This window comes from Hippopotamus amphibius, chromosome 5 (genome assembly GCF_030028045.1).
Source record: "Hippopotamus amphibius kiboko isolate mHipAmp2 chromosome 5, mHipAmp2.hap2, whole genome shotgun sequence".
Taxonomy (NCBI): domain Eukaryota; kingdom Metazoa; phylum Chordata; class Mammalia; order Artiodactyla; family Hippopotamidae; genus Hippopotamus; species Hippopotamus amphibius.
The window spans coordinates 10,104,820-10,128,162 of NC_080190.1; the positions used below are offsets into that span (position 1 = coordinate 10,104,820).

The 23,343-nt window shown below is 50.3% G+C and overlaps 1 protein-coding gene across 1 annotated transcript; it reads right to left on the bottom strand.

Moving 5' to 3' along the window:
* Positions 1–381: 381 nt before the first annotated feature.
* On the bottom strand, positions 382–22,913 carry LOC130854171 (carbohydrate-binding protein AQN-1-like). Its single transcript, XM_057736935.1, has 5 exons — positions 22,868–22,913; positions 20,393–20,422; positions 19,178–19,313; positions 17,166–17,348; positions 382–469 (listed from the first exon to the last, which is right to left on the bottom strand). The coding sequence occupies exons 1-5, from the start codon at positions 22,911–22,913 to the stop codon at positions 382–384; spliced, it is 483 nt and encodes a 160-aa protein (XP_057592918.1).
* Positions 22,914–23,343: the final 430 nt, after the last annotated feature.

Sequence of the window (23,343 nt, forward strand, 5' to 3'; positions counted from 1 at the left end):
GGTTCACAATGTGGAGGAAGTTTCCACCTCCAGCAGAACACAGGGAAGCTGCCTTGAGCCATCTGGTCTCTCAAATCTCTCCTGGCTGATGAGTGGAGGAGGAAACACACTGGACAGTTTCTCCCTCTCAGGATACAACGCTAATTCTGCTTCAGTGGTTAAACTCCCTGGTTATTAGTCTCATAAATACAATGATTCTTCACAGTTCTCCTTCCATTTAGAATCTCCCATTCCTAATCTTTACTAGGTACGCCTTACAGTCACCTGCCCTCAAAATCCTAACTGCTCCTGGTCTTTGGAGAAGACAAAGGAGCTCCCCATGGATGTAAGTGCAAGAACTGACTCAAAGAGGGACCCATGGGGAGCAGGCAGTTCCTCATCTTACATCCCAGCCCAAGCATCTGCCTTCAGCTCCAGCGTGTCAGGCCCGCTGTCCTCCCCAGCAGCGTCCAGGCAGGGCTGTGGCTGCCTAGGGAGAAAAGGAAAGCACAGTCCCTTTTCCAGAGGACACTCAGCAATCAATGTCTTAGGTTCCTAAAGTCACACCATCCAGAGGAAATTTCTGGGTTAACAGCAGCTCTTGAGGATTTGTCCCTCAGATGTCTGTCCCTAAAGGTCACACCTGGTTTCTGAGGGGCCCTAAATAAGCCTGGCCTTCCCCCTCCTAAGCTCCTTCGCTGTGGACCGCTCCACTGCACGTCTTCCCTCTCCTTCTCCATGAGATGTGCTAGTTGTCTCTACCTGGCTCACAGGCCCCGCAAGTGTCTTCCTCCCCATCAGAACTTTCCAGCTTCTCTCTTTCCAGACTGTCCCATGGATGGGCCCCATCTCCTGCCCAGCACCCAGGCTTTTATTCTCAGGGAGCAGTTGGAGGGTCTGTTGGGCATTTTGTCAGCTGCCTCCCCAGCATGGATTCCCTCCTTGTTGACACAGAATCACAATTTCATTCAGTTTCTATTCCCCCCTGGGTGTCTCATGGGCCTCGGAAGAAGCTGACCCCAGACCCAGCTGTGAGAACTGGCCTCAGTGGTGGAGGAAGTGGTGTGTCACCAGGAGGCTCCCTGTCTTGGTTGGTGACGGTGCAGGAATGAGCATGTCCCGCAGATGGGCCAGTGAAGAGAGAGGAAAGGTCTGGCTGCAGAGGAAGTGGAAGAGGTTTCTCTGCTCTTCCTCCCGACTGCGAGTGAAGCCAAGTCCCAAGGGCGGCAGAGTAAGAGGCTGGCAGGGCTGCCAGTCCAGAGCCACCGGGCAACCTCACCCCAAAGCCTCTACCCTCCCAGCTCCAGGGGTCATCTCCTGTCCTTGTTGTTGAAGGCATTTGAGCTGGGGTTTCAGTCACATGCAGCAGGAACATCCTCACCCTTTCAAGTATCCCAGGACAGAAAGTGCTTCTCAGATTCCTTAGAGACTCTTAATAAAAAGAATAGTCTCTCCTCTGGTCCAGCCCCCCAAGGTAAACACACCTGCTCCAGCTCTGTTTTTCTTGTGCAATAAAAGAGAAAATGGTTAAATCCTCCAATACAAAATTGACTAAAGGTGATGACAGCCATTCTGTCTTGCTGTTAACTTTAATGGAATTTCTTCTGACATCTTAACACTAAGGAAGATGTTTTCTGGATGTTTTTCATAGTTGCATTTTATACCAGATAATAAAGAAATACACAAAGAATGATGGGAATATGTTAAAAAGACTCAGGAGCCACCTCGAAGAAGCCCCCATGTCCCATAGTGTACACACTGAACATGGAAATATACAATGATCGTAATGGAGTACAACCACTGAATAAAATAACAATCGACGAGTTGATTTCTTTTTTTTCTTGAACACCTGGAAAGTCTATTTTATTTATTTATTATTTTGGGGGGGGTACACCAAGTTCCATCATCTGTTTTTATACACATATCCCCGTATTCCCTCCCTCCCTTGACTCCCCCCCCCACCCTCCTCAAGTCCCCCCCACCCTCCCCGCCCCAGTCCTCTAAGGCATCTTCCATCCTCAAGTTGAACTCCCTTTGTTATACAACAACTTCCCACTGGCTATCTATTTTACAGTTGGTAGTATATATATGTCTGTGCTACTCTCTCGCTTCATCTCAGCTTCCCCTTCACCCCCTGACGAGTTGATATTAATTAGTAAATTCATAATAAATAAGATAGCAGAAAGAGGAACCTCCTTTATAGGAAAAGTCCAACCAATAATTGTGGAAAAATGATACAAATACAAAACCACTGTTTAAAAAAATGAAGTGTAGTTGATTTTCAATATTTCAGGTGTACAGCAAAGTGATTTAGTTATACATATATATACATTCTTTTTCAGATTCTTTTCCATTACAGAATTTGAAAAGGCATATAAACGTGTATAACTGAATTACCTTATATTACAAGGTATTGGCTATAGTCCCCTGTGCTACACAGGAAGTCTTTGTTCTTACCCATTTGGTATATGGTAGTGTGTATCTGTTCATGCCAAATCCCTAATTTATCCCTCTACCCCCTTTCCCCTTTGGCAACAATAAGTTTGTTTTCTACATTTGTGACTCTACTTCTATTTTGTAAATATGTTCCTTTATATCATTTTTTTAGATTCCACGTATAAGTGATACCATATGATATTTTTTGTTGTCTGACCTACTTCATTTAATAAGATCATCTACAGATCCATCCATGTTGCTGCACGTGGCATAATTTCATTCTTTTTTATGGCTGAGTAATATTCATTGTATATATACACCACATCTTCTTTATCCATTCACATGGACATTTAGGTTGCTTCTGTGTCTTGGCTATTGTAAATAGTGCTGGTATGAACATGGGGGTGCATGTATGGTTTCAAACTAGATTTTTTCATCTTTTCTAAATACATGCCCAGGAATGGGATTTTTGGATCATATGGTAACTCTATTTTTAGTTTTTAAATGAGGTTCCATACTGTTCTCCATAATGGCTGCATTAATTTATATTCCAACCAACAGAGTGGAAGGGTTGCCTTTTCTCCACACCCTCTCCAGCATTTATAATTTGTAGACTTTTTGATGATGGTTATTCTGAATGGTGAAAGGTGATACCTCACTGTAGTTTTGATTTGCCTTTGTCTAGTAAGTAGTGATATTGAGCATTTTTTCATGTGTCTCTTGGCCATTTTTATGTCTTCTTTGGAGAAATGTCTTCAAAATCATCATTTCATAACTATCTTAGTTGCCTGAGATTTTAGATAGTTGTTGTCTGAATTCAAGCAGGAGTTGTCAGTAAGCCAGTGCTAGTGAGAGAGATTTAAATTAAAAAAAATAGTGAATAAATCTCAAAGTGTCTTCCCACAAAATGGTAATCAATTACAAAGAGAAAGATGAGGCCTTGTCCTGGAGACAGCAGACAGTGGCCGACATGAGCAGGCAATCAAGGTGAAGGTCACCATGGGTGGGAGGGGCCAACATCACGTGCCCCCTGATGTGATGCACTGAAGGAGCAGAGCACCACTCCTATGATAACCTTGCTGAGAAGCACCAGATGCACCCAGACAGAGAGCCACTCCACAGACTCCAAGTCCTGCACTCTGGAAACTAGCAGGACGTGAAAGGCAGGGAGAGACTAGGGAACCTTTCAGATTGGTAGATACTTGAGACACATAAGAGCTAAATGACTAGGTGTTTCTGAGCAGTACCTGCACTGATAATCAAAGCCACACTTAACGGACTGCTGGTAAAATCTTAACAAGCTCTGTGGCCTGGACAAGAGGGTCTTATCAGAATGATTTCTTGACTTGGTGATGATGCAGAAAGGTGTCTTTGTTCTGACTTATTCAGGAGTAATGGGGCATCTTGTCTACAGCTGACTCTCAAATGGTTCAGAAACTCACTAATGACAATAGGAATAGACAGAGCTGGAGACACAGTGATGGAGCAAATGCAGTGAGTTGCTAATTAAGGGATCTGCTTTAGTGGGATTGTGTGATTCTTTGTGTGATTCTTACAGCTTCTCTGTGCTTAAAAATATTTCACCATAAATTATGTAAGAAAAAAAAAACAAGTTATGCCTTCGATGATACCATTGGTCACCTTCAAGATTCCCATTACAGTCTTTGCAGGAATGTATTTAAAAATTAATCTGGACTGACTAGGTAGATCCATAGAGACAGTAGCAGATTGGTGGCTGTAAGGGTCTTGGGGCAGAGGGGAAGGAGATGACCATTTAGGGTCAGGGGTTCATTTAGGGCTGATGAAAACGCATTGGTGGTTGCACAATATAGTGATTATACCAAATTCGTTTGACCACTTAAAACTGTTTAAGTTATATGAAGAAAATTTCACCTCAATAAAAAAAGTTCCTCAAACAAACTAAACCAGAGTGAATTTCTGTTGCAGTTGTTGATTTCCTTGGCCAACATGCTTACCATTTCCTTCAATAAATGTGCTGTGACTTGTTTTGCAGGTCCATTTGGAGCAGGATGTTTTTATGAATCTCTGTGTCTCTCTGTCTCTCCTCCCCCAGCTCTGTCCCTATCCTCCACCCCCACAATCTCCTCTCCTGGTCTTAGTGATTTTACAGGCACCTTCACGTGGCTCTTTCCTGGGCCAAGAGCCCAGAACCAACTGATCTTCCTGCAGAGATACTGGGAACGGGTAGATCTAGTCGGAGATCTAGTCAGAGATCCAGGAGTACCTGGGCTGTATCCATCTTCCCCCTCTCGCAGCGGGGCCCCAGGTCCAGCAGAAGATTTTCATCAGCCTCCCTTAGCTGGCGGTCATTGGGTGGGTGGATGCACGTCGGTCCCCGTGTGCTTGGCCAGCTCCTGGCCCTTCCAGCAGGTCCTGTCACTGGAGACATGGGGGGTCCCAGCTCCCACGTGAACCTTGAACTTTAATCCATTGGCCATTTGCGTGTCATCCACCTTTCTGGACCTTGGAAACATTGTTCTCTTATATGAACTAATGCTAGCCTTTGCTTTTTCCCTGTGTCATCCATGATGCTGTGTGGTGAATGCCAGGGATATTTTCCCATGAGGAGCTCACTGCACCTCTTCACCTGAAGTCACAGAAATTTTCCTGGAAATGGCTGAAGCACCACCCCCTTCACCAGGTCAACAAAAAGCTTCCAGCTGGTTTTAAGGTTTGAAATCCATTTAGGTATTAAAGCAACTAAATCGTTCTTAAGTCTTGAACCTGTTTTAATCTTTCACCCCATGGGAATTCACAACATGCCACCCCAAATAAGTCGCTCAGGCATATCGACTATTTGGAGTTAGAGGAGATTGAAAAAGAGCAAATCTAAGAATAACACTCTGACCTTCCTTCTTTTTCCTAAAAGCAGGAGATGAAAATGCCATTGAAACCTGTCCTCTCTGTGTCTCAGGGAAGGAACATTCTCATCATCAGGACCAGGAGAGGGGACCCAGAGAATTCTGCGCACACAGAGCTTCATAAAGTACTTTTTACCTTGTTCTCCTCCCCACAGAGCGCACTTACTTTCCCACAGCGGCCTCTTTTTGTTGAACCTCATCTGCAGGCAAGTAGATTTTCAGGGTTTTCGTTCCCTATGAAGTCTCTCCCCATGTCATGTAAAACTTGCATTCAGTAAACTTGTATGCTTTTCTCCTGTTGAGTTGTCTTCTGTCAACTGCAGTCACAGGCCTCTCCACACAAAACCCTAAAAGGGTAAAGATAAATTTTGCCTCCCCTCCAAGCCAAACCTAATTCCATTTCAGCAGCCTTTCTCCCCAGGGATGATGGCAATCTGCTTCCCTGTGTTACAGGAAGGAGTCAGGCACATTACAGCCACAGTCACAAACTGAGAACAAGTCCAAGGACAAGCCCTGGGCCTCACTGACAGCTCTCTGTTCCTGCAAATCTCAGCCCAGGGTGGGCTCAGTGCCCGCGGCTATGCAAATGCAGCCCTTTTGAAATTTCCAGCTGGTCCTCCTGAAAAGGACAGACAACACCCAGATGCCTTCTTCCCTCTCTGAGCTAGACCTTCCCTCCACAGAGAACTCAAAGTAGGACTAGCCTCCCTCCCAGGGGTCTATTCCTGTCTAACACTGGGTCCTGCGACTCCAGCCACCAGGGACCCTTTCCCCCTAGAGACTTTCCCTTTTCCATTCCTCCTGCAGGCGGAGACGTCACTGTCCCACACATTGGAGCGTGAACACGAGTGGTGCTGACCCAGCTCCTCACGTGGTGCTAGAAGACAGTATCCAGTCCACCCTGGATGGGCACCTATACACACACACACACACACACACACACACACCCCACAAAGGCCCATATGCTTTTGTAACTCAGGGTCTGCATCCCAGTCCTGAGAAAAACCTCAGGTCTGCTCACCCTTCTGCCCTTGGCCTCTAGAGACCAAAAAAAAAAAAAAAAAAAATGACCAGACACTGACCTGAGCTGAGTGCAGTCTCCCAAATCCTGTGTCCGGGGATCAAGGCAGGTAGCAGTCACCTTGGATGCTGCACTTTGGCCTGGTCTCCCACCTGCATCCCCATCCTGTCTGTTACATTTCATGGTTGTCATGGGAACCTAGACACCAGCTCCTCTGTAGACTTGTTGACTGAAGTCTTAGGTGACCAAACTTCCTGGTTTGTCAGGGACAGAGGGGGTTCTCAGGACACAGGAGAGCAGGAAAATAAGGTGAGTGGTCCCTTCCCAAGCAAGGGTGATATAACTGTGGATCCACCGGTCAAAGGACAGGGGACAGAGGTTTTAGTGGCCAGATGGCCATCCCCATTCAGCCGTGTCAACCAGGTGCCCTGTCACCCTACAGGAGATGCTTCCACAAAGATGTTATAGGCTCCCACTTCCTGTACTTCCTGACCCTCCACCAAGTCTACTCCACTCCTCACACTTCACAGGAGGCCATGTGGGAGGGAGGGGACGTGTCAAGAGATACTGCAGGTCTCTGTCGAGAGGTTTCTGTCCTGTTTCCCCTCCTGAGCTCCTGACATTTTACCCTCTACACCCACATCCCCAGCTGGACGCTACCCCGGGCCCCTCAGGCCAGCCTCAGCCCTCCTACAACTACCTGCTCCATCGAGGACACACAAGAAGGGAATGTGCCCGACTTTGCCTCCCACGCCCTGTGCGCAGAGGCTGTAATGGGTCCAGGGAGGGGAGGCAGGTGGGCGTGGAGGTGGCTGTCTGTCCATCGCAGCCATCTTGCCCGTGAAAACCCCCAGGGGCTGTGCGGCGAGGATGCTGTGAAGCTGTCTCAGCCCCGTCTGTCCACTGCTCACCCCACCCTCTCCTTGGCCTCGGGGCACGACCCCTGTTCAGCCCGGGGGGCCGAGTCTGGGCCACTCCTGTCCTCCTGAGCAGCAGCGCCGCTGAGCCCCTGCTGCCCAGGGCCATGGGCGCCCCGCACGGCTCCTCACTCAGTCTGGGAGCTTCAGCTTCTGGGATAGTCTGTGGCACAAACGTTTGTCTCTGATGGGCACGCAGGCTGTTCTTGGTTTCTGAGCACGAACAGTGCAGGCTCTTGGTCACAGCGAGTGTCGAGCCCAGGAAAACAGAACTGTCACCTAGAGGTGACCTCAGGCCAGAGACCCCCCTCCTGGGTCTGAGAGGCCCCAGACTTTGGGGTGGCTATGAGGGCAGGAGAGGGATGTGTGGCTGGGCTCAGGCAGAGAAATGAGGGGCCTCCCTGTCTTGTGTCCACAGCCCCACCTCCTGCCTCACCCTCCCTGACCTGCCCTGACCCCACCTGGGCGCCATCCCATCAGGGGCCCAGACCAGGCCCGGCACCACCACCACGGCCCACCTGGGCTTCCCACGAGACATGCTTTCGTCAGAGCCTGAGGGACTTGCCAGGCATCTCCTCACCCAGGTGACTTTCCAAACCACACCTAGTGGGATCCAGACGCTCCTTGTCAGATGGAATCCCACTGGAGGATCTGAACATACGCAGCCCCGTGGAGGCTGTGGCCAAGCCCTCTAGGGGCTTTGTCCCTTTCTGGCTCAATGAGCTGTGGTGTGTCGTGTTTAACACCAGTTCTGAGGTGGAGGTGGGGAGAGCCCCGATGTGTAGCGTGATATTTATGGCATGAATCCTCCCACTTTGGCCGCTTTTATTCTCTCAATATGATGTCACAGAACATGCAGTTGGGAAGAGATGTACAGTTGCACACCTGTGTATATATTGAATTGCAAGTTTGTGCAATTTAGTTTTTCAAAATTGCTGTGTTTAACAACAGGCTTGCAAATTTCCTGAAAATGTATCCGACCACTGCCGCGGCTCCCTGAGCTGACCTGCTCCCTCCAGCTGCCACACACTCAGGCCGCCTCTCCATGTGCACACAGCCCAACCCCTCGGGTCCCAGACAAACTCAAAGAATGAGGAGAGACTCTGTGGTCAATGCCGCAGTGCCTGGAAGGATGACCAGGACAGAGGCTGCCTCTGATTAACCCAACGGAAGCCTTCCTGCTACCATCAAACCTGCCTGGTCCTGAGCCCCCACCTTGAGCAGAGCCCGGTCAGGCCACACGAAGGGTCATGAGCCATGGACAGGACTGGGGGGCGGGATCCAAGGGGCTTCTGGGTGGTCGCCGTCAGCATGTGGTGGTGTCCAGGGTGAAGGGGGAGCTACCACCCCTCTGTTGTCTGAGGTCAGGATGGTTTTCTGTCTCCTTAGACTCAGGGAGGGAGCGCATTAGTGGCTTCTACAGAGCTTCTTCTGTAGAGCGAAAACCTGAAGAGCAGCTTCCTGTAATAGACAGTGACTGGCACCCAAAGGAAGCAAAGTGATGGGATCCTGAAGAGCAACATGGCAGCAAGCCACAGCCTCAGCACCTTCGGGAGATTGCATGCGGGCAGGCGGGGGTGTGTGTGGCAGGAGTGTGAGTGTGGAGACTGTGGTGCCCTGGGAGGGGCTGGGAGCCAGGATCTGTCACCAAAAGGGGAAAGGACATGACTCACGTCAGGTGCCAACCCCCTGCCTCTGTCAAGCTGGCCACTGGACAGAGGTCTAGGGAGTTGGCCGCTCTGCTAAGGGTAGAGCTGAGGGTCGGTGAGCTCAGAGCAAGTCCTAACGGTTCAGGGAGGGGCAGGAGCCCCAGCACCAGGTAAAGCGAGTGGTGCCACCAGGCCCAGCAGGGCTGCCGCTGCGGTGGAGACATCACAACACCTCTCAGATCTGTGCTTTGATGCTGGTCCTCCCCGCCCCCCACCCCGGGCTCCACGCCCCACACAGCTGCAGACGGAGTGTCCGACGCAGACAGATGTGTAAACTCTAGGTGAGGTCAGTCTCCCTGGGTCCATGGAGCCCGGGAACTGGGTGAGAGGAGGCAGGGGAACAGGCACTAGGAATCAGCAGTCTGGACTCCACCGCAGCTCTGCCATTCCTTACCCACATCTTGCCTCTGCTCCATGCGGTCTGTCCGCTCTGACCCCTGTTTCCATCCCTGTCGGGGGGAACGGTGATACCGGACCCCATGGCACTCAGGGGATCACATTTCACAACGTGTCTGAAGTGCCTGCTGCTCAGAGATGCTTCCTCAGTGTTTCCTCCTGGACCCGTTCTTCCTGAGTACTTAGGTCAGGGCAGTGCCGTTAGTCAAAATGAGGTCCTTAGGGAATGTCGTTTTAAGATAGTCTTATGGAATTTGAATGGAGTAGCTTTTCTGAAAGGAAGTGCATCTTTGGGGAGCCCTCAGGGCATGTCTGGTTGGCCCTGTCCAGAGTCCCCCTATCTGTTGGGAAGGGGCAGTTCACCTCCTCTGCCCCTTCTCGTGAGCAGTGTCTCAGCGGCTTCTTCAGAGGGATGTAAGGATTCCCAAGCCAGCTGTTCTTGGCCTTGGCCCTGGAGATTTTAAATCACGGATATCAGGCCCCCTCCCCCAGATTCTTATTCAAGTGGTCTGGGTGCAGCCTGGGGGTGGAAAGTTTAACGCCCCCAGGTCGTCCTCAGGTGCAGCCCTGGTTGAGTACCCGGGCCCTGAACCACAGCCTCAGTTGCTGCACATCACTGTGTCAGCCCCACGCTGCCCAGGGCGTGGTGCGGAAAGTGGGTCCCTGTTCCCGGGCCACACAGCTTCCTAGTGCCCTTGTGCTCGTGCTCTGCCTCATCCCACAGACGACCATCAGACTCGTGGCCTTGGTTTCCTGTCCCCACCAATGGCCATGCCTTCTTGCTTTGCCAGTCACCTGGCCCTCGCTGGCTTAGTCACCAAACCAGGTCCCCTCAAAAACTCCCATTTCTTGGCTGGCTCACCAAATTCATCAACCCAAACCCACTTTCCTAACACACAGAAAGCCAAACACTACAAGGCCAAAATTTGCAGCAGAGTCAAGGTTTACTCACAGAGCAGTCAAGTGAGGAGACAGAAGAACACGTCTCAGATACGCCTCCCCAAAGGTGAGAAGGGGGTTTGGGCTTTTGGGTAAAGGGTGTAAGGTAGTGGGAGGTACAAGGGAAAGTGATTAGAGCAGGTGTGCAAGTGCATCTGGGCTTCACGTTTCCTTATAGGACAATTTTCAGAAAATGGTGGTGTTAGCAAGATTCGAGGGTGCAGTTTTCAGTCCATGGAGTCAAAGGTCACCAATCAAACATATCCGAGCGCATGCTCAGATGATGGGTAAGTCTTCTCAACTGGTTCAAACTAGATGGAGGGCAGACTCCGAGTTCCATGGACAACAACTCTAGCAGAATTCTTGAGACTCACAGGTGAGAGATGTTACCTATGTGGACGGTGAAGGGAGACCTGAGACATCTTGTCTAAGCTACATGTCGCTTGGAGGATGTGCAGTTTTACAAGAACAGTTAGTCAATGATAGCAGGTTACAATGTGCTATTGAATAGACTGGCAAGTTTCAGTCTAATGGATTTAGCCAATGACTATAGCCAGTTTAACCTCTTGTTACACTCTCTGCCCAAGTTAGCCACCAGCGTGCCCAGGCCCTGTAGGATGTTGCCTGCCCACCTGCGTACCTGCCGTGGGGTTTGGCTTTGCCCTCTGCTGCATACGCTTCCGCTGAGACCAGGGGTCTCCACTGAGCTTCCTGGTGAAGCTGTGCCCACTGTAGTCTGCCCCCACTCCCACAGAGAGACTTGTTCCAGGGTAGATACATCCACACTGATTCCCTGAACATACAGAGAGTCCAGCTTGGGCTAGAAATGAGTCATTATCTGTTCCCTTGAGGGGTAGCCCTGACATTCTGTCCCAGCGCCAAGCCTATGTTTCTGGGAAAATCTGCTCCCATCTTTCTCACCCCCATTTCCACCCACCCTCCACTGTGCACCTGGGCCAGAGTTAAACGAGTTGGGTACTCTGAGTGCCAAGCTGTGGATCCTGGTTTCTTCCTTCCTCACTTGGGCTCCAGAGCACAGGGGGCCTATGCCTGAGCCCTTCTTCCTCCCAAAACCTTGAAGTTATTCCAAGAAATAAAAGCCTTGAAGTCTCCTTTTTTAAGAATCACTTATTCACACAAAAAAAGGGTAAAGAGTTCTCCTCAGTTGAAACAAAAGTCATCTACCGAGCAGGAAAGAATGAGGCTAAGAGTGTGTGATACACGTTGCCTCTGGGGGTGGACGTGGGGGCAGGATACAGGATGTGGTGGGCTGCCTGGGTTGGCTGTGTGTGCAGGTTGAGGTAGGCTAAGCATATGTAGGCATTAGCTGCGTGGACAGCCAAGCCTGGGATAAGAAACGCATGCCCTATGGGTCAGGTAGAAAAATGTGACCCGTATCTTCTGTGGTTGGAATTGATGACTGCCACTAATGTATTAAAAAGAAGTGTTTTTAGGATACTACTTGACAATTTTTAATTACACATTGTCAGTTTGATAGAGAAAGTAAATTTTTCCTTATTGTAGGACTTCTCAGAGCCTTGACCATTTCCACCTAGCCTGTGACTGGCCACATGGGCTGAAATACGTAGCACTTCCCAGCATATTTGGCACCAGATGTTTTTGCAGTGCTATTAAGACCATTTGGGGGGTTGCTCTCAATGTGGAGGATTCTTCAACAGACAGACCTTTGTAGGAGTGCTACTTGGCCATGTTTCTAACATACTCACAGTTGTCCATGGCATGACTGGGACAGTTATTTTCACAGAAATGACCAGAAGAAAAATTATTTTTCTTCCACAGTCTCTCTGAACAAGCACTGGCAGCAGGAGGTGACAGGAGACCAGAGGGGAGTCCAGCCTGAGAAGCGTGACAGCCTTGGTCCTGGGGACTCAGCTGGTCTGAAATGGATTCCAGAGTCCTCAGAGGGAAATCTCTCCCCTGGAGGAGGCTGCTCTTCTTCTCCTTCTAGAAACCTGAGAGGGTGGAATCCCAGAGAGAAGTCTACTTGGGTTGGGCTGCAGTGACTCACCTGGAGTAGTAGAGTTCATTTCTGGATGTGCAAGAAAGAGGAAACATGATCAGCCTCAGTGCCCAGGATGTGCTGCAATAAACCCATCAGGTTCCTGAGAGAGGGATACTGAGTGCCCGGCCCCTCCGTGGCCTGGGAGGGCGGCCTGGGAGTTGTCCAGCAGAGCTGAATAGGAAACGTCAACCTCAGACATCAGTCTCCACATACAAACAAAGGTTTGGGGGGAATTCTTTCCCACAAGCTTAATGTGCATCACAACCTTGTCTGCTCCAGGGTCCACTAAGGAAGATGCTGCAGCCAACCCATGACATTCAGAGACATCAACTGCTATTGGTGATGCCATTAGGGAAAGCACCCATCTTTCAGGGTGACAAGAGCCCAGTGTAAAGAGGAGCCCTTTCCTGGAGAAAATCATACACTAAAACAGAGGCCCCATGTCTTAGACGCCAACCTGAGAGGACAACACTTGAGTCTTTCATGGACACAGTGATGGGAGAGCCCTGAATGCCTGGATACCCCTCCTGGTCCAGGAAATCTGTCCTTCACCTTGACAGAACCAGTCATTTCCTGGGTCCACGTGGCCCAGCCCCAGTCCAGCCTCCTGCACACTCCATCAGCTTCACCTGGACCCCACTGTCGTCACACACAGTGACCAGGAGCCCTGGCACAGGACCTCTGCTCCGCCGTGACTCTGGTTTCTTTCATTCACCAGCCTCAGGGCCAATCAGCACTCTGTCACTGGCGGGGCCTCAGGGAACAAGATCATCTCATCCATGAACAAACTACAGGATCAATCCCTAAAACATGGCAGGATCCAGGCCGGGACAATGACCTGTAGGGACAGTGACCCATCTAGCATCGCTTGGAGGGCATATTTCAATTTCTTTGCTGGGACCTACAGCAGGTGACCTGGGAGCCCTAGAGGGCAAGGAAACAGCATTGAGCTGAGGTTCTCTGGGGCCTTTGTTGAACACCCAGAGGAGTCCCACCAGAGACAGGACACTGGTCTGGGTTGCTGGGGAGACCTAGGACCTGACTGTTGGAGATGCTCTATTTTAGCTGATCTACCCACTCACAGGGCAGACAAAGAGGGGCCCACCCGGGTCAGGCCTGAGGTCTTACTCTAAGGGATCCTCCCAGCCTGAGATCACTCATGTGACTGTCAGACACAGTTTCTCCTTGCTCAGTTGCAAATCTAAGTTGGATACCCTGCTCGTGGGGGCTGAAGGGCTCATGCCTGGGAATATTTACCTGTTGTCATTGGAGCTGTGGAGGTGATAGGCCCTGAGTCTGGAGGAGGCAGAAAGGAGAGAAAAGTTGACTTGGGCCATGCAGGGCAAGGATCATTCACCCAAACCCACTAGACCAGGAGGGGTCACGACCCAAATTCCACCTTAGGACTCTGCCTCCCACTGGCCATATGTCCTACACAAGCCACAGAACAGCTCAGATTTTCAACTTTTCTCTGAAAGTCTCTGGAGGTCAGAGGTTGCTGTTCACATCCAAGTCTTGAGAGCTGTGATTTCTTTTTGTCAATCAACAACTCTTTCCTGCCGGACTTTGCTGACAGATTTCGTAGTAGATAAATCTGTGGTTACCACCATCCTCCGAGGCTGTATCTGCGGGAGAGAATCAAGCCTCCCAGAGCCAGGCCAACTGCCAGAGAACAGACTCTGCTCCTTCCCCAGGTCAGAGGCTAGGACTGGTGCAAGAACCAAGAAAACTGCATTTAAAGTATTCCATTTAGCAGAAGTTCACAGTTTATTAACAGGCAGCAGTCGTTCACCCTTAGCAGGTGACAATGGTGGACAACCCCTTCATCACCCTGGATGTGGTAGGACTACTGGGTGGACACGGATGCCTGGAGTCTGTCCTGGGCGCTGTGCTCCGGGAGCCATGCCCTAGCTGATCACTAGCGTTCCATTTATCACCACCTGCCATCCCCACCCCCTCACCCTGCTCCCTACTGCTGGTCAAGGTGCTTCATGATGAGCTGTTTACTCATGGGTTCTCTTCTCTGGGTGGATGCCTGTGGGAACCAATGTAACACAGCAATGAAGGCTAGAGGTGGTGTATTTACCAAGGACATTCCAAAAAGGTGCTGCCCATGGGAAGGGAGACCCAGGAAAAACTGGGGAGTGGGGCAGATGAACAAATGCTCCTGCAGTAAAGAATGTTTCATTGTTTTGTTCTCCGGAACAAGGTTCTTCTGAGATGGGTGTGTAGATGCCACCCCTTGGTTTCTGCCTGTCCGTCCTGACCACACTGTCTTTTTCAAGTTTTCAGAAGCAAGGTTTGAGCAGACAGTCTAAACCCTGTTTCTGAGGCAGCCGCCTGCAAGGTGTCCGTCATCCTAGCTCACATCCGAGTAACTTAGTGTGGGTCCTGACTGCACGGCAGCTCTGGAGGGGCCCCAAGTTGCAGAAATTTCATCATCTACCTTTTTGGGCTGTGTTTGGCTTAGCCTGGAATGGAAGGAAATGATTTCCCAGGTTAACATGTGTGAAGACTGTCTGGAGAGAAATGCTGTACCTTATTGGACCATTGAAAATGCATCTGTGAATCTATTCTCATTCACTCATTCATTCATTTAAGAATTACAACTTGGACCCTAGAGTCCCACAATGGTACAGCCACCCAATTAATAAACAAATAACACTGAAAAGCTAAATGACCTAGAAATTTACATGAGGTAAGTGATGGGGCTAAAGGAGAGAGATTCGTGCACCTGGTGGCGTAGGGGGTGGGGGTCTGGAAGATGATAAGGTAGACTTAGCCCTTAATCTGAACCATGATATCCTATATGAGGGAGTTTTGGCTGTAGGCACGTGAGTCTGAAAGGGTTGGAAGGATGCACTCCTGGCAGACAAGACCATGTGAGCAAAGGCATGGAGCTGCCCAAAGTTCTGCTGGGTTCAAAACTCAGTGTGTGATGGTGCAGTATTGAGAAGGGGCAGAGGGGAGAAGAGGTTAGAAGGGAGGCAAGGTCAGAACAGGAAAGATTTTCTAAAACTCTGCTAAGGTGGGTAAACTTTACACTGAAGGCAGGGATCCACAGAAGGGTTTTCAATGGGAAGTGAAAATGTAATCAGAGGTGTTTAGATGCCTGTGCTGGATGGTGGAGGGTGAACTGGAAGAGACCAGGATGGGATCTTTCCTGAAATCTACAACATCAGCAAAGAAAACCTGCCTCCAGAGGCTCACTTGAGGAAGGAACATCCCAGCATGACTATCTGAGTTGGCCTCATCAGGATGTTCCACACACAGGTAGTGTTGTCCTCGAGGGAGCTGATGACCCTGCCCAAGTCTGTGGAGAGACTCCACATGCCCCCGACTCTCCAAAGAGCACAAAATAACACGGGGGAGGATGAGGGTGTGTCCAGGCATGTGGGGTTTGTGTCACTCAGGCGGACATTATCCTTTTTGGTCCTCATAGCATCCTGGTGTCTGACACAGGGCAACATAGAAAACCCAAATCTGATGATCCCACAAACAATGTGGCCTTCATGTTTTACTCTTTGCAGAACTTTTTAAGAGGCCCCAACATAGTATAACTTATAGTTAGCTAGTGGGAATCAGAAGAAATTTAACACAGCCTTAGCAAATATTCTTTACCATCAATCCCACTGCCTGGAATATTAGCAGAAAGATGTGCCAAAGTCTCTATTCTGCCTGCAGAGTTTTTTCTTGTGCAGGTGAGGGAACTAGTAAATGGGCAACACTGCTCTCCAAAGACGCCTCCAACAAATACGAATCCCTCTGACCTTAAAGAGCTTCAGAAGAGGGTTCTCTCACTGTTACCTGATGTGTGAGGCTCCAATCCGTGAAATGAGGACTTTCAAAATAAGAGAACAAATCCAGACTCAGGTAAAGAGACTTTATTCAAAATGATTATAGCAATATGTAGAAGGACCCAACCACAAGACTGGCGAGTACCTAAAGCTCAGGAATGAGAAATCTTCCTTTGTGCGGAAGAGACAGGAGGCTGGGAAGGACAGAGGAGACAGGATGGGATGAGCTGGTGTGATCAGACAGGGGGTCAGGTGATGTCTCTCCTTGTGGTCAGCTGATTCCAGAATAGTCTTCAGGGAAGATTGCTCTCATCTGCAATGCTTGTCTACCCTTAGGGGTGAGGAAAGATCACTAATCTGTGGGATGGAGAGGAGATTAAGTAGAGTTTGGTTAAGTCAATTTAACAAGCATTTTCTTCCAGTTGATAAGGAGGGGGAAAGAGTTCAGCTAATCATTGATAAGAAAAAAGAAACAGTTTTGAGGGACTGTGTCATCTGATTTGCCCTAGGTATATCGGGCATTATATGCAACCTATTTGTATATAGGTTACATACATTTATATAAGTATGCATAAATATATAGTAAACATAGTATACATTTTGCTATACTACATTTATATTCTGTTATATCTATATATATACATATACCTGCTATATATCTACATATCTGCTAAATATATACATTTTGTATAGTATACTATATATATCATACATTTTAAATATATAAACAAGAAATGCCTACGGTTTTATGGAAATTTTGCATTTGGGAGGAATATGGGACACAATCAAATGGAAAAGTAAAATTTGTAAAATAATTCTCATATTGGGTCTTTCCAACCCCAATATCCCAGATGCAGAATTGCTGGGATAGAACTGATGTTTGTTTCCGGAGAGGCTCACCGGGTCACACTGACTCGCATTCACCCAATGCTGGTCAAGTAGGACTTAGATTTCACCTTATTTCAACAATCACGTCACAGCCACATGCCCAACGGGTGCCCTTTCCTGTCATGAAAGGACTGGAGAGGGCGCATCAGCGGGCACCCTGCCCATCTTACCTACTTACTGATCCCCATAGTAATATAAATCAAAAGGAGATGCTGGGTAGTTGGATTTTCTGATGTACTTCACGGTCATGACATTGGAAGAAGATCGATACATGAGGTGTATGCCTGCACAGATCTTCCCGTGATTAGTAGTGCCTGGTGGCCCATCTATGATTTCCACATGCTCTTCATTACAGTCGAAGCTGTTGGAGCAGAGGGAAGGCAGGCATCAGCGTTCGGAATCATGTTCCCTCCTGCAGGCAGCCTCCCCCACCAGGGACTCCACACAATCACACAGCTTTGCTCACGAGACATCCCAGGCCTGCTGCCCACAGGGAAGGCGAGTCATCATTCTGAAGAGGGGACAGCCACCCAGGGCCCCCACCCCCCCCACCAGAGGACTTCCCCTCCCCCTGGGCTGCAGGTGACTTCCATGTCTCCTGGGCGGCCCCACTTACGGCTCAGGGAAGCCCACACAGGACTTTGGGATCAGAAGCCACTGTCCTTCAGGCCACCTGAGCGTCACAATACAGCCAACCCTGAGGAATGTTTCCTGGGGCAACAACCCCTGAGCCAGGGGAGGGACCAGACATGAGAGCGTGATGCCACTCCTGGTTCAGCCTCTGCATCCCTGGCAGGTGGGGCCCAGGACCCCAGCTCGGCCTCCAGGACCAGCAGAGGTGAGAGGGGCGTCCACCTCCACCGGCTGTGGGCAAAGTGCACATGGATGGTCTCCCTCCTGCTGAGCTCTCCCGTCTCCTTCTCCTGCCATCAGCCCTGGTCCCCAGCCTGTCATCCTCTCTTAGCCACCAGCGTGTCTCCCACAGGGGAGGGAGGCCCCAGCCTCTCTGGGCTAAAACAAGACATGGAAGGGACATCTCACAGGGCACACGCCTGGCACCCTTTATACTAACTTGCTCCTGGACAGACGGATTCCTGCCTTGGTGCCAAGGACAGTCAGACCCAAAGTCAATCTTTGAGAAAGTCAAAAGGACAGTAAGGGGGAGTGCAGAATAACCCACTCCTCTGTCTCTTCTGGAAATGGTGATGCTGGCAATGCCTGCCTCCCTCAGCCCTGGGCTGGGGTTGGATAGGTGATCTGAGCCCCACTGTGAGGCAGCATCTCTAGGTTGTCCTCATCCCACAGAGCAGCTCCTACACCCAGTGGGAGTCCTGACCCGTGGAAAGTCTGGAGGGGCAGGGCCCTCAGTCACAAGATAATAAAACTAATCTCAGCCACCCCTGATGACCACCATCGTTCCACAAGTCTTGGAAATGTAGCTCCCAGGGCAAAATCCATGAAGAATAACCTGCTAGAGAAATGCTGTGACTATTGCTGCATTGGAAATACCTGTTGAGCTTTATAACTTCATTCACACTTTCAACCATTTATTTGATTTTTCATTCATTTATTCATTCCTGGGTTAAAAAATAGACACCCATTGTAGGAGAGACAAACTCCGAAATAGGCAGGAGTGATATTATGTTATTAACTCCACCGAGAGTTTTGTATGGGATAATGGATGGGGCACATTTCAAGGAAAGATCTGCCCACCTGTGGACAGAGTCAGAAAAGGGTTTTAGGTATGATGGAAAAGTTGGTTCTCGAGTGAAATCATTAAATATAAAATGAGGACCCCAAGCAGCAGGCAGTGAGACTGGAAGAGGTGGAAGGATGCATCCCAGGCAGTGGGGACAGTGCAAGCAAAGGCTCAGAGCCGCCCAATGGTCTGGTGGGTTCACAGCTCAGTGTGTGATGGTTCAGCTCAGAGATGGAGCAGAGGGGAAAGAGGTGAGAAGGGAGGGGAGACCCAGCTGTACCATGAAACGATGTGAGAGTCGTGCTAAGATGAGTAAACCTTATGCAGAGGGCAGGGGGCCATGAAGGGTCATCAGCGGGGAGAGACATGGAGTCAGGATGTGTTTGGATGTGTGTGCTGGACGATGCAGGGTGAACTGGAAGAGGCCAAGAGGGACACCTTCCCATAAAATTACAACATCAGCAAAGAAAACTCACGCGCTGAGTACTCACGTGATAGATGGTATTGCCAGAACAATCTTGTAATCTGGTTTCATCTGAATGGTCCAGGTGCAGTTAGGTTTCAATCCAATATAGCTGGAGATTATCCCGAAAATGTTTGTGAGGACGCCCCCACATTCTCCAGGGCCTACAACAGAAGACAGGATGGTAGGTGCCCAGAGTCAGGAACGGGCCCTTGGGGGGCTGGGCCTTCCCCGGCCCTGCACGGCTATTAAATGTTGTGGTTTCAGGATTCTCGAAAACGCAAACCAACATCAAGGATCCAATTCTAATGACTCACAAAAGTGATTTTAATGTTTTACGCTGTTAAGAATTTTGAAGGGAAACATACCCATTACTAACATTTGTTTTGACCACTGAAGAGAAGAATTTAACATGTTTTCACCAAACAATACTTTATCATCAACAGCATCGCCAGGTTAGAGGTCAGAAGACGGACACAAACCCCTTGTGCTGCCTCCTGTAGGTCTCTGCCTGGCGCAGCCTGAGAAATAGCACAGAAGCAGCTCTCAGGCCCCAAGGGGCCTGAGCCCCCAGCACCATGAGTACCTGCTCACTGTGCAGACCTGCAGAGTGGGGACAGGACCTGCTCAGTGAACCTCAGGCACCACACGTGGAAGGGAGGATACACAGAGCACCTTCCTCAGGGCCGTTTGGGATTTAATGAGCTCACGTGTGTGAGGTGCTCAGCCAGGACCTGGACCTGGACATCCTTAGAGCATCCGCTCCAGCCCTGGTCAGCCTGCACCACAGGACACTCTGCTTCCCTCTGACCCGGGGCCCTCCTTTCCTTTGCCTGCAAAGCTCTCATTTCTGACACTGGATGTGAGGATGCCCCTCAGCCTTCCTGACTCCAGCCTTTAGGAGGCAGCTCCATCCTCCTGGGACCCTGCTCTGTGGAGACGGAGCTCCTTCCCCCCTCCCCTAGTGAGGCTGCTCCTGAGTTTGGAGGAGGTGGTGGGGTGGAGAGAAGGGACGGGGGAGTCCTCAGAGGTGTGGAGAGACAGGATTTATGGACTGTGAGGACTGAGGCACACTCTTAGGGTCAGAAAACATGTGCTTTTGGTCATGTCCCTTTCGTTATCTTGGCTCCTGATACATAAGATCCCCTTGTAGAGATGCTACACTTTGATGTTTGCACTTCCACTTTGAAGCACCCCTCCGTGGGAGGAGGGGAAGTGGTGAAATAGTATTGTCTGCACGTACCTTCATCCGATGCTGTTGAAACCAGTGTGGCTGAAAGACACCAAAACAGGAAAACATAGTGAAAATTAGAAGCTACAGATGGCTCAGAGCCGGAGAATGGACTGCACAGCCCTGCACAGAGGAGGGGAGTGTCCGGGGTGGGGCCCAACACAAGAGGAAATGCACCACCGTCCCCATCCCGGGGACTGTCCTGCTCCCTCGGGGAAGGGCAGAAAGAGGGTCTTCAAAGACTAGCTTGTTCAGCTTGATGTCCTTCTTTCTCCAGTTCCACTCAGTTTAAGGCAGATCTTCCTCGTTATAGCCAGAGTTGGAAAAGCCAGCTCTCAGCAGGGTGACCCCCTTGTCCCAGTAGCCTGGGAACATGCTGGTCTCAGCACTGAGCTCCCTTCTCCCAGCAGACCTCTCAGTCCTGCCACACTAACACAGTTGTTCACCCTTCTGTGGCCCGAACGTTTCTTGTAAATTCTTTGAAACCAACAGTGAATTTGATGTTGGAATGAATGCATTGAATACAGTTTTCAAGTAAGGAGACATGAACCATTTTAATTTCTGGAGGTTTCACTCTATCAGGGACCTGCGTCAGGTGCTTGGATCAAGGGCCCCGACTGCGATCACATGGGCTCGCAGGGTTGACCTGCACCGTGGCTTATCCTCCTGAGGTGACAGGTGGGCACAGACGACCCTGGGTCACAGCCCTGTGGACATGAGACCGGGATGGCTTTGTTCAAGTTATTTTCTCTCACCAAGCCTGAGCCCTTTCAACTGTAAAATGGGAATTTAATAGTAACAGCCTCCTCGGGTTCTTCAGGGTGACCTACAGATACATGGCTCAGCGCCCAGCCTCGGGAGGCTCTCCCCTACGTTCCCTGCCACTGTCAACATTTTAAGATGCATTTTATTGCATAAACTTGATGATATTTCTTTCCTCAATAAATCAGAAATCAACAACTGCTCTGGAAACTATTCGTCCATAAATGTCAGCCGGGACACTGGGCGTCCATTTCCAGGTGTCCTTCTTAAGCCCTGAGGTAGCACTGGACTGGGGGTCACAAGGGAACCCTCCCCACCCTGGGGTGTCCCTCAAGCCTGCTTCGGTAGATATAAATCAAGGATTGGATGAAAGCAGGCCTCAACCGCAGAATCCTAAACATCTCCATCACTTCAAGTCACATCTCTGGCCTGGGCCCAAGTCTACAGTGAACTCCTCTGGTCAGATTCTTTGGTCCAGGCCTTAAACACAGAGAACATGCTGCCCTTGAAGGAGTTCAGGGCATGCTTGCTGGAAACACACAACCTTCGCATAATGAAGATTTAAACCAAAGGCACTTGAGAAACAGCAGATGCAGGAAGACGCTGATGGACCCGTTTCTACGTACAAGCTGCCCACAGAATATCCCATGAGAATGGCACCCTCCCTGGACCAGGGAGACAGCAAGGTCCTCATCACAGGAGCCCAGGATGGACACTGACAGGGATCTGTTCTCACACACTGAGTACAGGAGCCCTGTGCTTCCTCTCGCCACCACCTACAGCTCTGAGTCAGGACACACAGTTGACTGCAGGAGAGGAGAGGGGAGTTGAGGGGAGGGAAAGCCCAGTGATGGGGGCAGCCCTGGACTTGAAGTGTGAGGGCCAAAGGTGAGCAGGGGAGGAACGACAGGAGAGGGCAGGGAAGCAGAGTGAGGAGAGATAAAAAGAGGAGCTGGAGCAGGAAAGGGGAGAGAAAGGGAAGGACAGAAGGAGACAGAGAGAGAGAACGAGGGAGAAGGAAAGAGCCTTTTCCCTGAAGAAATTAAAGACTTCCTTTTTCCCTCCCAGCATCAGGAACTAGCCTTGGTCTCCCTCCTGTGTTCAGGGCAGTCCCAGTGCCCAAACCTCTTGCAGGGCTAGTGCTTCTCCCTGTCTGGACACCCTCCACCCCTGCTGGGAGCTGCTCTTCCTGCTCTTCATTCCTGCTTGTGTTGCTGCCATGTCTCAATCCCCGGGAGCAGATGCAGACCCCTCCCATCTGTCCTGGGCTCCTCCAGGGGCCCCGTTTCCCTTTTGGTTGCCCCCTCCCCCTCCAACTCAGGTCCAGCCAGGGTCCCACCTCCAGCACCCACACAGTCACATCTCCAAGATCTCCAAGGCAGAACCTAATCCATGTCTGGGCTGAGCCCTGGTTGCCCCGAAGTGCATCCCAGGGGACATTGGCTTAAGGCAGAAGGGAGGGGGAAGGCAGGGAGATCCAGGAAACATCTGTCACAGCAAAGACAGGGGAGCCCAGAAAATGTTTAAGTATCAAGGTGGCCTCAGCTCAGGGTCATGGCCGTCCTGTTGGACCCTTCCCCCTTTAGCCCAGGGTGAGGAGGCATCTGGTTGGAGGAGAGTATCTTGCAGACTCTCTCCTTTGGCAACAAGCAAACTGCACAGAATCTCTAGGTGGAACAGGATGCAGACAGGCCCAGGAGCAAAGGCCTTGGGGCCAGGCTTTACCTGAGCTGAGCAGCAAGACCCAAGGGATGGCGCTGGACAGCTTCATCTTCCCAGGCCTGGCAACAGCCTCAGGACTGAGCCTGGCCCTGGAGGCCCGGGACTATATAGACACAGCTGCTGACACCTGATCTCCTCCCTCCCTCTGGAGCCCAGGCCAGCAGGGCTGAGGGAGCTGAGGGGCTGCGGGAGCCTGGGGCTCTCTGCAGGGATGCAGGCTGCCTCCTCCTTACCCTTTGTCTGTCTCAGACATGCTCTGTGTCCTTTCTCACCCAGACTGGGAAATAATGGCCAGTTTCTTCTCTTCCTCTCCTCTTTCTGTGGTCCTGGATGGAGGTGACAGATTGGCCACAGGCCACTGGGACCCCCTGTTTGGGGACCCCCCCTGCTGGGGTTAAGCGACAGCACTGTCACCTGTAGTAACTTGCAGAAACCTCACAACACCTTGGACAGGATGGGAACTGAGACCCAGAGAGGCC

What these genes read in the sequence shown, in the direction of transcription:
- LOC130854171 (XM_057736935.1), bottom strand. Translation starts at nt 22,913, where the DNA reads ATGAAGCTGTCCAGCGCCATCCCTTGGGTCTTGCTGCTCAGCTCAG. An exon ending in CTGGCAATACCATCTATCAC is followed by an intron (nt 17,349 to 19,177) that starts GTGAGTACTCAG and finishes CTGCTCCAACAG; the next exon opens with CTTCGACTGTAATGAAGAGC. An exon ending in TTATATTACTATGGGGATCA is followed by an intron (nt 470 to 17,165) that starts GTAAGTAGGTAA and finishes TTTTCTCCCTAG; the next exon opens with GCAGCCACAGCCCTGCCTGG.